The sequence below is a fragment of the Aspergillus welwitschiae genome (assembly GCF_003344945.1).
Source record: "Aspergillus welwitschiae strain CBS 139.54b unplaced genomic scaffold BDQ94scaffold_1, whole genome shotgun sequence".
Taxonomy (NCBI): domain Eukaryota; kingdom Fungi; phylum Ascomycota; class Eurotiomycetes; order Eurotiales; family Aspergillaceae; genus Aspergillus; species Aspergillus welwitschiae.
In genome coordinates, this window is record NW_020798695.1 from 41,030 (window position 1) to 54,512 (window position 13,483).

The 13,483-nt window shown below is 46.8% G+C and overlaps 6 protein-coding genes across 6 annotated transcripts; 4 read left to right on the forward strand and 2 right to left on the reverse strand.

Annotated features, from left to right (window-relative positions):
* Positions 1–2,738: 2,738 nt before the first annotated feature.
* On the reverse strand, positions 2,739–3,023 carry BDQ94DRAFT_132091 (uncharacterized protein). The gene has a single exon (XM_026763983.1). It carries the CDS (start codon positions 2,969–2,971, stop codon positions 2,747–2,749), a length of 225 nt encoding a protein of 74 aa, XP_026631985.1. The 5' UTR covers positions 2,972–3,023; the 3' UTR covers positions 2,739–2,746.
* A 305-nt stretch (positions 3,024–3,328) lies between these two features.
* BDQ94DRAFT_132092 (uncharacterized protein) lies at positions 3,329–3,876 on the reverse strand. The gene has a single exon (XM_026763984.1). It carries the CDS (start codon positions 3,715–3,717, stop codon positions 3,490–3,492), a length of 228 nt encoding a protein of 75 aa, XP_026631986.1. The 5' UTR covers positions 3,718–3,876; the 3' UTR covers positions 3,329–3,489.
* A 608-nt stretch (positions 3,877–4,484) lies between these two features.
* BDQ94DRAFT_132093 (uncharacterized protein) lies at positions 4,485–5,143 on the forward strand. The gene has a single exon (XM_026763985.1). The coding sequence runs from the start codon at positions 4,491–4,493 to the stop codon at positions 4,704–4,706; it is 216 nt and encodes a 71-aa protein (XP_026631987.1). The 5' UTR covers positions 4,485–4,490; the 3' UTR covers positions 4,707–5,143.
* Positions 5,144–6,792: 1,649 nt separating this feature from the next.
* Positions 6,793–7,975, forward strand: BDQ94DRAFT_132096 (uncharacterized protein). The gene is made up of 2 exons (XM_026763986.1): positions 6,793–7,332; positions 7,477–7,975. The coding sequence occupies exons 1-2, from the start codon at positions 7,293–7,295 to the stop codon at positions 7,596–7,598; spliced, it is 162 nt and encodes a 53-aa protein (XP_026631988.1). The 5' UTR covers positions 6,793–7,292; the 3' UTR covers positions 7,599–7,975.
* A 72-nt stretch (positions 7,976–8,047) lies between these two features.
* Positions 8,048–9,031, forward strand: BDQ94DRAFT_132097 (uncharacterized protein). Its single transcript, XM_026763987.1, has 2 exons — positions 8,048–8,103; positions 8,159–9,031. Exon 2 carries the CDS (start codon positions 8,205–8,207, stop codon positions 8,526–8,528), a length of 324 nt encoding a protein of 107 aa, XP_026631989.1. The 5' UTR covers positions 8,048–8,103; positions 8,159–8,204; the 3' UTR covers positions 8,529–9,031.
* A 1,310-nt stretch (positions 9,032–10,341) lies between these two features.
* BDQ94DRAFT_176767 (cysteine proteinase) lies at positions 10,342–12,887 on the forward strand. Its single transcript, XM_026772751.1, has 4 exons — positions 10,342–10,852; positions 10,963–11,006; positions 11,065–11,459; positions 11,513–12,887. The coding sequence occupies exons 1-4, from the start codon at positions 10,603–10,605 to the stop codon at positions 12,738–12,740; spliced, it is 1,917 nt and encodes a 638-aa protein (XP_026631990.1). The 5' UTR covers positions 10,342–10,602; the 3' UTR covers positions 12,741–12,887.
* The last annotated feature ends 596 nt before the right edge of the window (positions 12,888–13,483 follow it).

A 13,483-nucleotide genomic window follows, 5' to 3' on the forward strand; every position in this document is an offset into this window, starting at 1 on the left:
CCCCCCCCCCCCCCCCCCCCCCCCCCCCCCCCCCTCCCCCCCCCCCCCCCCCCCCCATTTAGAGCAAGGATCAAAACGGCACTGGGCACAACCAAAATAATAATAAATACTATTATCAACGCGGCGATGATTATCAAAACGGTTCCACACCCGGGTACTATACTTGACGGGAAGGGCCTTACTGGCGGTCAAACCTCTCCGGAAGAACGTTCGAGCCCAGCCTCGGTCATGTTAATGACTCGGTTGGTTGGTTGGTGAGTTGGCTGGCGAAACAGGATGGATGCAATCAACTCCGTCCTAGCCTTACCTAAGGTACCTGCCCACCTCCTACCAAAGACTTGTTGACTGTCTGCTCCGGACTCACCCAAGAGAAGCTCAAGCTGGGACGCGAGTCCCTTTTAGGACGGCCATCATAATCATCAACATCATCATCGTCGTCATGACCATAAACGTACTGATAAAAATAAAATAAAATAAGATAAAATAAAATAAAATAAAATACGAATAAGTATGGTTAATAATGATATATTATTTCAAACAGGTTGGAGACACACAGTCGGTACTAACTCACGGCAATGCTCTATCCAGTTGCGTTATCCTGTTCATTACGGATATAGATAGAAATGTCATTCGAAGTATAGATGATAAGTATGGATAGATAGATGTCTTGTCTGTAGTGGGATGAAAACTTTCTGGCATACACATGTTGGCAAAACGATCGAATATGCCTTGTGCTGCTGCATCTTTAATTTAAACCGCATTATCTTCGAACTTTCCTACTGATCCTAACTAGAACTTGGTCTGCCCATTTGGGGTGCTTTTTAGGTGCTTCATGTGGGTGTCCAAGGGAAGAGGAAGTTGCATCTATGCATAGCACACTGTCTGGTAATCCTCAGGAGGGGCAGCATTGGTATTGCTAGAAATGGAAAAGGCAGTGAGCAGCCAGTGTCTAAGCCACAGGTGGGTAATAGTAGTGGGTATAGTTGGTGGGGAGTTGTTTTTCACTTGGCCTTGAACAACCGGGAACCCCGGTATAGGACCCGAAGGTTAGTTAGGGTAATTGTCTTGAACAGAAATTAGGAGGAGATAATCTCATTAGACGGCTGAGGAGCATGGTTTCTCCCTGTGGAGAAAACCACCGCCCTAAGCCGGGAAGTGGAATGGTCTTAGAAGCTCCAACCAGAGGGCGAAAACGGCCGATAATGGGGAGCATGCGTAACGACGACGGCGTCAAGTCCCCAGAGGAGGCTTTCCAAACCACCACCCGTCGGCCGAAACGGCGAAATTGGAGAAGAGAATGTACTTTTTTCACTTAGACGTGGAAAAGGACGGGAAGGAATCGGCTGACTTTCTGGCATTACTCTTCCAAAAAAAAAAAATACTAATCCTACTAGACGGAATGCAACTCAGTATTTTCAGCAAAATCCAGAATATAAAGCTCATTTACTCTCTTCCCGTGTTTTCACAGAATTTGTTACTCATTTATTCCAATTTGTTTCAAATTGCTGTTATTTTTCCTTTCTTTCGTTTCTTTTTGTAATTTCCTTTTTCGGAATACCCGGTTTTCTTCATCGTATTTTTGATTGGGCGCCGCTCAATCTAATTAAATTTCCGAGGCCCAACGGCCATGGGTTGCTCCAGCCAATTAGTCCCAGACCGTCTGGATGGATCTGTCAACGGCGAACGAACCCCAAGCCTGGAACGGCAAGTATCGTCCTAGGTAATATCGCTAGCCAGGCGCTAACTAGGATCCGGGGTCTTTTAGCACCAGTTCGCCTCGTCCACCTTTCTGCACTTCTTGCCTTAATTGACTGGCCTTATCGGTCCAAACGTCAGCATAGTCCCATCCATGATGAATATCTTCCCGTTCTTCGGGTAAGTCTGAGCGTCCATGTTGAGGCCAATTTAATTGACTCTTTTTTTCGCTGCCTCACAGCCTAGCCTTTGATCAGTCCAGATGAGATCAGGAATAAGTAAGATGATGAGCAAGTACTTACTTTGTAGTTTTCGTCCCTTTTGTGATCTGGCAGCTCCAATAAGGGACAGAGAAGAAAAAGTGATACATCCACTCGTGGTGCTGTCAATCAGGTGACAAGGCGGCAAATGGTTCTCTGCCGAGCCTGCACTGGTGGATCAAGGCGGGTTCATCTCTCTCGTAAATGGGCTTTTTTGTTCCCTTAATGTTCTAAATGGTAATATGAAGCTTCGCTTCTCTGTTCCTACTTTGTAGCTAGGTGCGTCCTAAGGTTATCTTTTGGTGTCCATTTACCTATTTTGTCGGGCTAGCAGAAATTGGAGAGCGGCCTTTGCTTTTCCTGCTGTATTTTTTTTCTTGTTTTATTTTTCTTGCCTTTCCCTTTTCTGCTTCTCTTGGTGTTGTTTTTTACTCCCCATTTTCCCCCAAAAGCATGTGTAGGCAAGATTTCTACCCTTAATCCCTGTCGAGTGTGACGCACTTATTCTCCGAACCCATCAGTCAACATGTTAATGGCTCTGCCACAAGCAGCAAGTGATACCAGTAGTATCGAGTAGATACTCCAAAAGTACAGTAGTATAGTAGCAGGAACGCAAAGATCTTAGCGCCCAATCAGCTGGTACAGTCAAGGCGAGCCATTCAGGTTTTCGCATTTGTTTACTTCCGGGTCTTGGATGCATGAAACACAAGAGCCCTAATGTAGGCAAAATGTTTTTGGTCCTTTCCTTTCTTTTGAGATGAGGAAAATTGTATGGGATCTGATATAGATTGCTATGAAATTAGTACCATCACCTTGAGTCTCTTGCCTGCTAAAGGAGGGGGCACCATGGTGCCATGAGAGAGGAGGTGGTACCATACCTTACTATAGTACACAGGATCTACAACCTTCTGATTCATTTTATTTCCCAATTTCAGTGCATGTTGCCGAGACTCTTCGTCGGCGACAATTTTTTGCTTGTTTGCAAAGTCCGCTGTGGCTCGTCGAATTCTATTCATGTGGCAGATATTACTATGGGGTAATGGGTATTGATTACCGTCCCGTTTAAACCCTCGCGGATAACGGTTGAGATTTCGCGATCTCCGGGTCTCGATGGCTCCCATTAAATTAGGAACTGTTGATCGTTTGGGCTGGAACCGCAAAAGTGCTGGTACGGCCTGCTTCCAGACTCGCTAAACCGAACTGATTGCCGCCAAAGACGCGTCGGTCTCTTTTCTCTCTGCGCTTGTCTCTGCACTATGTACCCATATGGCAAAGATTGATGGGCCAATCTCCCATTCACATTGTCTTCAACACAGTAGGTCCTTCACACTTGTCTCCATCACTTGTGAACTTGGGGGGGAGGAGAGGGCGATGTGCCGTTCGTTTTTTTTTTTTATTTATTTTTTTTGCTGGCTTATGTCTTATTTTCCCCTCTCCCGTCAACTACCAGTCCGAAGCAAGATCTCACTGCTACCTATATACAATACTGCTAACTAAGTAAGCAAAGCATTTCAACAGAGAACCATCTTCTGGTTCAGGGAAACAGAGGGTAACAATGGGTATGTTTGGGTAAAAGAGGAGGGCTGCGGAGAACCTGGATCACGGCTGGACATCGAACGACGGGGCCGGCGGGAACAAGGGGTTTCCCGCGCAGCTGCAAGCCTGCAAGATTACCTAGGGACCAGTGGAGACGGGTCAAACGGTGGCTTGCCTTAAAATCATTCTTCCGACAAGAGTGGCGGAGGCACCAGAACCTATCCATGCCCAATCAGCACCAGCTTGGGCCCCGTGTTGACAGGCTAAGTGGGACCGACAACGCCAGCTTAGTCCGTTCCATTACTCAGTGACATGGCAAACGCACTGGCGGTCGCAGGGCGCGAGGCTTGATTTCGAAGCTCTCTTTCTCTCTGTGTTCTCGCACTGATGGACCTTAATGGGAGAGGGGTGAAGGGACACTCGCTACGAGGCTTGGGAGCCTAACTGTGTCTAGTTTTGTACTAACTGTTAGAAGTATCTAGTAAGTGAATACTACTCCGTAGTAAGTCCCGTTTTGGCCCCCCTCCTTCTCTCTCCCCTCCTTCTTCCTCCCCTCTATGCTCCAATAACCTCCAATCCACTTCGAACTGGATCTGTTCAGTATTGAGTGTTCACTACTACTTGTAGTATAGTAATTATAACTAAGTGGTGGCAGCTATCTCTTCACACTCACCGGTAGTCAAGCCGCTGTCTAGTATAAACTCCAATGGGGATTACGTACAACTCGATGTGGCAACGCAATTCGCATCGTCGATAGCTGCGTACCCTACCCCCAAGTAATCATGTACCATTCTACCATCCTGTGTAGGAGCTTCCTGTACAAAGTAGCTTTCAAATTGCCTTGCTCTGTCTTGAGTGATTACACTTGGCAATGGCGGTTCTTCCGTTTTCTTGGATATTTAAAATAAGTTGGTGCGACTCTACCGACAAACCATGGAAAAGCAGGCTGCGAGTCTCGCCAATTATAGTTTTGGCGAACGAGCAATCCACGAACACACAATGGCATCCAGGGTGACGCAGAAGATGCAGTCCACCTACCATGGAACCAGAGGCGGTAAGTCACCGCCGGATAGATCCATTCGGAGAATTCATGGGTCTGAACGACACAAACATGGGCCCCTTCGTGACGCGAGCCATATTACTGCAACACATCCAGCTTTGACCCGATCGATAAACATCATCGTCATCAGCACCATTATGGCGACCTCTCTATGAGGCCTTTTTCTCTCTTCTGCCGATTGATCTTGACTTTCAAAGACAGACAGATACTCAACTCTCACTCAGCTTTTATCATTCTCTTGGATCTGTCCTCGAACAAAACTGTCCAATGACGATTATGATGCCACCGTCCATACCAGGCGAAACACTACGTATAGCGTAAACAACTGTGGGTTACGCTCTGCCGTTGGTCTAGAACTTTTCGTACATCTACTACAATTTCTCTCCTCTTGTCGAAATGCGTCGAGCTGCTGCTTTGCTGAGTCGAGTCTAGGGCCCGAACGAACATCATCCAAATCCCGATTGTGGCTAGACTAAATTCGTTCCAGACGATCATCATAGCCATCACCCCTTATGATAGTTGACTAGTAGTTAGGGGCCAAGCAGAAAGTACAAAAGTCTCTGCTGCTAGTAGTAGTGCGAGTACTCAAGACTTCCACTGCGTAACGGTGGCCAGATGGCAAGATCAGCCTCCACATCCGGTTGGTTGAACAAGGAGACCTTGAATTGTGCGGTCTATCGCCCCTCCCCTCGTGTTCAAGGCAAGCTCGGAGTTACACACACATGAAGTTTGTAAATTTTATTATTTTTTTGCCCCCCATCTCCACTCCATGTCTCTTATACTTCGGTCAAACCAGCTGTAAACTTTTGAAGCTTGTTGTACAACAAGCAGATCCCCAGCGGCTGGCATTGGGACGGGGTTCAGCCGTCATTCAATATGCATTGAGGGTTTACGGAGCTCACCAATTTCCATAGTTACCGCATCTGAGCATACTCGGTACTCAACCAGTGCTCAGTGGCTTTGAACAAGACCTCACTGAAGTGGACATCTGGATAAGGCGGTCACACTACGACCCGCTGGGCACTTTGATCCGTTGGCGGGCTACATGTCTTTCTTGGGAAGGAGACGGACCTTTCAATCCAGTCTAGAGCGCAGTAAGTACGTCTGTTAGCGACGTTGGCCAGAAAGTCCAAACGGCTTCGAGGGTAGTTGACAGCCACCATTGGACCAACGCCAGTGGAGTCGGGCAAGGATTCCATTGCTCTATCTATTCCTGGCTCGCAGTGATCGTCGCAGGAAAATGTCCGACGACCTCAAGAGGGCCCTCTCCTCCCTTCCCCCCACACACCCATGGTCGCATTCTCATGTCCGTGTGTCATGACTTGAGGATTCGGTTCTACCGCTTCGGGACCATATTTGTCCCCTTCCCTTTCCGCGCTTTATTTCCTTCACATCTCCTCGGCGCATCTGCCAGGTTGAATTAATGTAATGTCATGATCTTGAGATGCCAAGCCTCGGCTATGGCTGAAACTGGGAAATCATCATCGGACTGTCGTGGTGCTTGTTTCATTTCGGGGAATTGCTACGATCATCCCAGCCTATCTATCCATCCTTGGTGGTATGATGATTGTGACTCAACTAGCCCGAGTGACCGATAATCACGATACTAGTATTCCAACGTTATCTATCCATTTCCAGGCAGCCTTGTCCCTTCCTGAAGATACTCCAAACTTTCAATCGCATGGTCTGTGCCTGTGGGGTAGGCAGGGCCAGGGTGGTAGTACATAATCGATACTAGGACTTTGGCGTGGCCCAAAAACTTAGATAGATACTATATTACCGGGAATTCCGTGGGCAAGCATGCTGCCGGGAGAGGAAACAGAACAAAGCATGGGTTTCAGTCTACAAATCAGACCTCGGAAGGCTTGCATTGGGCTTGAAGACAAATCGAAACGGGCATTGGATCACCGCTTCGTGGCAAAGCTGAAAGGTGGTCCCGTGGCTATGGAGCCTGGAGCAGATCGCTTGATACTCGCTCGGCGCTGCCCAACCTGAGTGGATCTCCGAGTCAACTGGAAGCCTAGAATTGGCTGCCACCAAAGCAGGTACTTTGCTGGCACCAAAATGGAAAGTATGGAGGCAGCTTGCACGAACAGGAGAGATTGTCCCTACTCCGACAAGTATCTACAGCATTATGCTGTACTCCCCCAGATAGAATGATATCTTTTGATTAGGTTTCCATATGCTACAGTTGTAATTAGTAGTAGGTGAACGTATTCATTCTTTCGAAGACATGATACAGGCTAGATATATCCCAGCTCAGAAATTATGAGCTTCCGTTCTGACGAGCGCTGATACTCACATTGTGTGATGTATAGTGTGTGTGGCTTTTCGACTCCGCAATCATCCCTCTATAGGATGATTCGGTAGTTAGTAAGTGCATAGGGAGCTTTATCTCACGTTCAAACCTCGAAAAGTGGGTTTTTGTGGATGCTGGCAAAGGAACTCAGCTGTCACCTTCCCAAGGAAGAGTAAACAAGACCCATCCAAAGCCCATGGAAGAATTATCCATGACTTTGTTCTTCGTTCGCTTTTATTCCTGTCCGTTGCTTTGCTTCCGTGTCTTGTCTTTTCTTTTCTTCATTTTTTTCCCCCGCCCCCTTCCCTCTGGGTAATTGCTTGTTTTGTCTACTCCGTTCTGTAGGCACGAATTTTGGGAGTATCTTTTTCTTTAATTTTTTCTGCTTCCCCCTTCTCTCCCTTCCTTTCCTATAATTTCTTTTTTTTATGCGGTACTTTGTATGACCTGTTCTCAATTTCAGGCCTTTGCATTGGCATCTCCTGTGCGTAGTTGGTCAGTCAATTAGTTACTGACCTGCAGGATGGAATTGATGGTGGGACCTATCTCCCACCTACTCTTTCCTCCCCCTCCCACTCAGCCGATCCCTCAGAGCTGAACACGAACAAACGAACAAACGAACCTACCTTTATGCATATACATACTATACTGTAGATACCTAACTACTTGCGCAGGCGCAGTAAGTCTTCTCAACTCCGATAACACAAGCAAAAAAAATCAATCAATCAATCAATCAATAAATAAATAATATAAATAATATAAAAAAAGAAAAAGAAAAGAAAAAAAAAATCATTACCCACAAAGATAATTGAACAAATCAAGGCAAGTAAGTAATGAACTATCTACCACTAGATAGCTACCCATGGAGTAATAAGAAAGCTAACCAACTACTACCTAAATCACCAAGAAACAACACCCTCCAAATGCCGGTACTGGTACTATCTTTCTACTCGCAGCGCCGTCCCAGCTACCTGGTTATAGTATGATGGAATGGAAAGCTAACGTAAAGTAAAACCGAACCAAACCGAACCCGACCTACGGAGAACTCCGTTAGTTACTTAGCTCCTTATGGAAACTTGGTAGACAGGTCACTTCACAGCTAAGGACGCAATTCCGCGATTGAGGTACTCCGCTCGAATCCATCCATACCATCATCCACTATTAATATATAATTTTCTTTTTTTTTTTTTTTTCACTCTGGTTTAATGATCAAGTAAGGGTTTTCCGACTTGGTTAATCTGCAGGAAACCATGGTTCGTCGCAGATTAGATGCAGATTTAAACTGTTTTCTAACTACTTGCTTTGTAGTAGGTAGGAATTCGGGATTACTGTACTTTGATTGCTACGGAGGAGTATGGCCCGATGTCAGGAAGGTTCGCTAACCATCCAATTCACATGGGAGAGGGGGAGAGAGCGAGATTGGTGTGAAGTAAGTGGTTACTATTTACTTTGCAAATGTAAATTCAAAATGGTAGTTTTTGGATTAGATGTAAAGATAGTTATTGTCCCCTCTTCCCATCATATTGTGGAGTTGCAACACTCCGTGGTTTGGTACAAGTTGCTCTCTTACCTCTCCCTCTTCCTCTCCGTGTGTGTATGTATCTTTCTCTCTCCCGAATCAGACCATGCGGTCGGTCAGAAGGAGGAAAAGGAAAAGAATATCGAAGGACTAGACTAGACTAAACTAGAACAGAGATGGACCGAACCAACGGAAAGTTTTGTGGTGAGATAGCCGATAGAGATTGACTTGACTTGGGCGTGAGATTAATTAAACGTCGTTCCGGTGCAATCAATATACTATGCCGGTCTACTTCTAGTTATAGTCTAGTATCTAACTAACTGACGATGATTATGATGATGAAGAAGAGGGGGTGAGTGTGTGAGAAAGAGGAGGGGTGGTTTGGTTTGGTTTGAAGGGGTCCGTCCGGGCTGTCGGTAGGAAAGGTCAATTTGTTTGGGTGGTAAATTAATTCCGCTCCACTTGATGACCAGATGAAACCAAAACCGAGGCCGGGCTGTGGGGAAAAGTAGGAAATTACCACGCGTCTAGATAGAACAATTAATTTATCTAGTCGTGGATTTCTTGGGTTGAGAGGAGACTTGTGTCTGTTCTACCAAAATTAAATCTAGTATCTGTGATCTAGTGACTAGAAGGTCTTGGATCGCGATCGAGGAGGGACAGTATACTTAGTGGGAGAGAGTGAGGGAGAGAGAGAGGGGCAGGGGAATTAATATCGCGATGCATATTTTCCGGACACTACTGGACTAGCAAGAACCAGTTCATCGGTGAGGGACGGGTGGTCTAGACTCGAAGGAGATTTGTTTTCTGGTTTCGTGTCAGGTTCTTTTCTCCATCGTGGTTCACTTCGGCTATGGGATGGGTTGGTAGATTGAACGTATCACTTGGACTGGAGGGGACGAGGATGATGGAGGGAAAGCGGCTGATGAGGGAGCGAATCGTAACTTAACTTGTACTATACAATGGTCATGCTAAGTGTTTCAGATAACCCTTCATCCCCATCCCTGCCTGATTATTGACATACATGAGCAGGAAAGCGGATCGAATCGGATCCTTCCAAACACACATGAAGGACCAAACGGACATAGCAGAAGCACACTGACAACGGGCTCGTGTGACATGGACGGTTTGACCATCATAGCTCGGCGTCTCTCCTAACAACCAGTGGTGAACTGATTCCAACGGATACCCGTCATCATGGACCTTCCCTTACTACTTACTTATCTAACTCCTAAGTACACAATTGACACTTGACACAACCGTTGGACAGCCAGGTGCCGTATCCCGCTGCAGTAATCCTGTTCGAAACTTCCCGTGTTCGAGACGACTCTTGAGCCTACGTCCATCTCATTCGTTGTCGAGGACGCCAGCCCCGTCATCGTTCGCTACCTCCGTAGAATCACTAGGGTAATCTGCCCAGGCTGGACTGGCCGGAAACCTGTAGTCCTTGTCGCAAGTACCAGGGCTGGGTACTCTGGATATGCCGGACCGGGCCAGGGTGTACCTGACTGGTCAAGTCTGGAACTCTCATTTCCGCGCGGGTTGTCTGGCAGACGGCCAGAACTTGGGTTGAACCCCACTCGATCTCGGCCGTCGGGAGGTCTCTCAGAACGTCATCGCATAAGGCCATACAGGATACTAGGATGCAAGTACTCCGTAATCGGGTCCAGTCCCTGCAGTGCACCGCTCCGTACAACTCTTGGACGAGCAGCAACTGGGAGAATAAGGAGAAGTTACATCGGAACAATCAATTTGAAAGACTGGGGATGCCCTATAATGGCTGAACACGTCACATGGGCATTGGATGTGTGGTAAATGAACGAAGTAGAAGTCTCAGAGTGATATTGACATGTGACACCAGTTTCGATCATGTGACTATCTGGTCTACTACACAGTACTGAATAGAAATTCATGGGCTACGGGGCTTCAATTGAGCTCTTGATAAATAATATATCGAGGTTTCTTTTTACTCAGAACCTCATGTAAAATTCCAACGTTCCTCGGAGTCCTCGGGCCTCCATCGCCTTGGACTATACAATCCACTATCTACTTCGGACAAACTGAATGAGGGATGCTAAAAGAGCCCAGAAGAACTGCCATAACAGGCAAGGCTGTGTGATCCTTTGTTCCTCCGTCTTCATAACGGCTACAGTATACGGATAGCATTATCAAACAAAGCCTATATATAAGATCATACTTTTGAATCTCTACGTTTATTTTAGAGTCAGCATAAATGCCGTCGTCGGAAGCCAATGGATCATACAGCATCTTTCAAACAAATAATGAACCAGGTTGTCTCGATTCTAGCAGTTCAAAGAGATCAGGAGGGGGAAAAGACCCCTGCGCCAAGGGCAAACGAGATAATGCATTCTCTCCCATTCCAACCATGTCGCTATGTGGTTTTTCAGACATAAAGCCAGCAACGATCTCCTTCACGGGCATATCCCTTAATCATCATTCAGAACGTCGCTCCGGCCTGCTAAGTCTGCCAATTTTCGAGCTATACACTCATACAGCCGCCTGTATCTTTACTGCACGCAAGACAAGGAACGATAGATATTGATTGTCGGAGATATGAGTGAACCAAAACCAGAACCGGAACTACCACATCGACGGCTGTCACAGCCACCAGAACTGGTATATACCCATGCGTTGTTCGAGCTAGCCAAGAAGTACTTGACTAATTGACTGGCAGGATGACCCTATCACCTCTGGCTGGGCCCCTCTGGGATTTTGTCGAAAGAGGGTTGGGGGATTCAGGAATCGGGGTACCTTGTGCTACCGGAACGCGGTGCTTGTAGTGCTTATGAATACGCCTGTTTTTTTGAAATGGCTTATCAGATATCACAAGAGCCACGAAACGTGTGCTTCAGAACAACAAAAGTGCCTAACCTGTTGTTTCTATCGTCTTTATCATCTCTATTGGGTCAAAGAAGATGATGGAAAGGATAGATTGCAGAGATGCCTGAAACCGTTGTGGGGAAGACTTGCAAAGACCTCCTGGAACGGTTATACCCAAGGGCAGCAGGATGCGCGTGCATTCTTGGAATGCATATTCCAGCAGCTACTTGTGGAGGTAGATGAACAGGGGTAAGGTTCTTTCTTCATACGTACGCTGCACGCCCGATGCTAACTTGAATTAGCCGCCGCGAGTTGAATGATATATTCAAGATTCGAGTGAGCAGGAATAAAAAGTGCTGCAAATGTGAGAGGTTGAGAAATTGGCCAGATGAAAAATTCTTTATGGTGTATGCTCCTGAGGATGAAAATACGCCTGGGTTCGCAAATATCGAGGAAAGACTACTAGACAAATCAGAGCATTCGATTGAAAAGTGTGGCAAGTGCGGACAAGAGACAGGCCATCTTACTTCCGAGAAGGCTTTATACCTTCCTGAAGTTCTTCTTGTCCAATTCCCCAGAATGAAATATGACAAAAGGACGAATGAGCCCAGAAGAATTAGGGCTCCTGTCTTTCTTCAAAGCGAGATAGAACTCCCACCTGGCTTATTGAGTGATACGGTGAAAATCGAAGGCTGCGCTCGGTATGAGCTTTTCGGGATAGTCTTCCACACGCCAGATGAGACGGACATCCAGTTGGGTCATTACACATGTGCTGTCATGGGGCCAGATAATAAGTGGGCACATCAAGACGACATGAGAACTGACACCTATGAATCACTGGATGATATTCTTGAGGGTTTCATAGATAATCAGGGGGGAATGAAGCCTGGCCACAATGATCGCGTCTATTGGGCAGTATACCATCGTGTGCCCCTCGAGAGGCCATTAGATCTGGGGTCCGGGGTCTGGGGAGAAGATCAGGCTTGGGTCATGCAACCAACCGACGATGATGAACCGCCCACCATTGCTAAATCCCATGGCAGCCCCAATGCAGGCTCTCCAAGGGGCTCTTCCCCAGAACCTGGTCTAGGTTCGATGAGCATCGCGCCTCATAATGCTGTATGCCTGGAACAGACCATTCACTTAAAGGGACGAAGGTTAAATTGGAAAGTCAACGATCAGCTGGTCATATCTGAAGGAGACGGGCCCCTTATCTGGCTGAAACCAGGGAAAAAGGTTCAACATGCCGAGGTCAGGCTTAGACTTGTCTGCCAAAAGACGCGAGAGGTCCTCACAGGGCGAGGCATCATTCCCCTTAAGCCAGAGATTCTACTCGAACCATATGATGCTGGACCACGACCGGACACATTTGTACGAGACGTCGGAACACAGACACGACTCAGTTTCCGCGGGGAAGACAACAGGCAAGTAAGACCTTCGGGAAGTGCGCAAGATAGGGTTATCTCTGGGAAGATCATCAAAGCCAGTAGCCCGAAGCGGTCTCAATTAGCTACGAGAGCCTCTATCTGAAATGGGCGCTTGGGTTGAACTTGAAATGGTTGGAAGTCATGTGTGGCTTAAGATGATAGTAGTGCTGTTGCGATTATATATTTTTTTCTATTGCGGATACCTCGATGTAATGCTTCCATGGTACTTTCGCTTGGGCGTCCTAGTGGGCTCGGATCAATTCGGTTTTTGATAAAATAAACGCTGCTTATGCTGGATTATCTTTATATAAGTTATCATCATTAGACTATAAGATCATATGGGTATCGAATGCTTGTAAAATACCCGGCAGTAACATGCGACCTTTTATCGAGGACAGTTGAAGTCCCAGTCATTAAGTTGGGTTGCGGTCTTCCCGCGCCCTCTTCTACTACATTTGGCACTTTTCATCCCTAGCTACACCTCCCAATGGCGTCTCAAACCCAGTCAGACTACCAACTCCCCTCCCAGCAAAATCCTTCATCTGCCCAATTCATCGATCAATTGATCTCCCACCTCTCAACCTTCACCGTCCCGCCCGTAGACAGTAACCATGACCACCGGCATCAACCCCCAGTCAGACACCACCGCACACCCTTCTCTACTCTGCCTCCATCCCAAATATCAGAAGTGAAGGCAGCAATGCTAACACTCCACTGTATATTTCCGAATGAGCTCCTCCTCGCTCTGGACATACTAGACAGAGGTCTAGTGCAACGATTCATATGCAACGACACCAACACCAGCAGCAGCCAATCAACACATCCTACAACCGCTGCTCAACATCG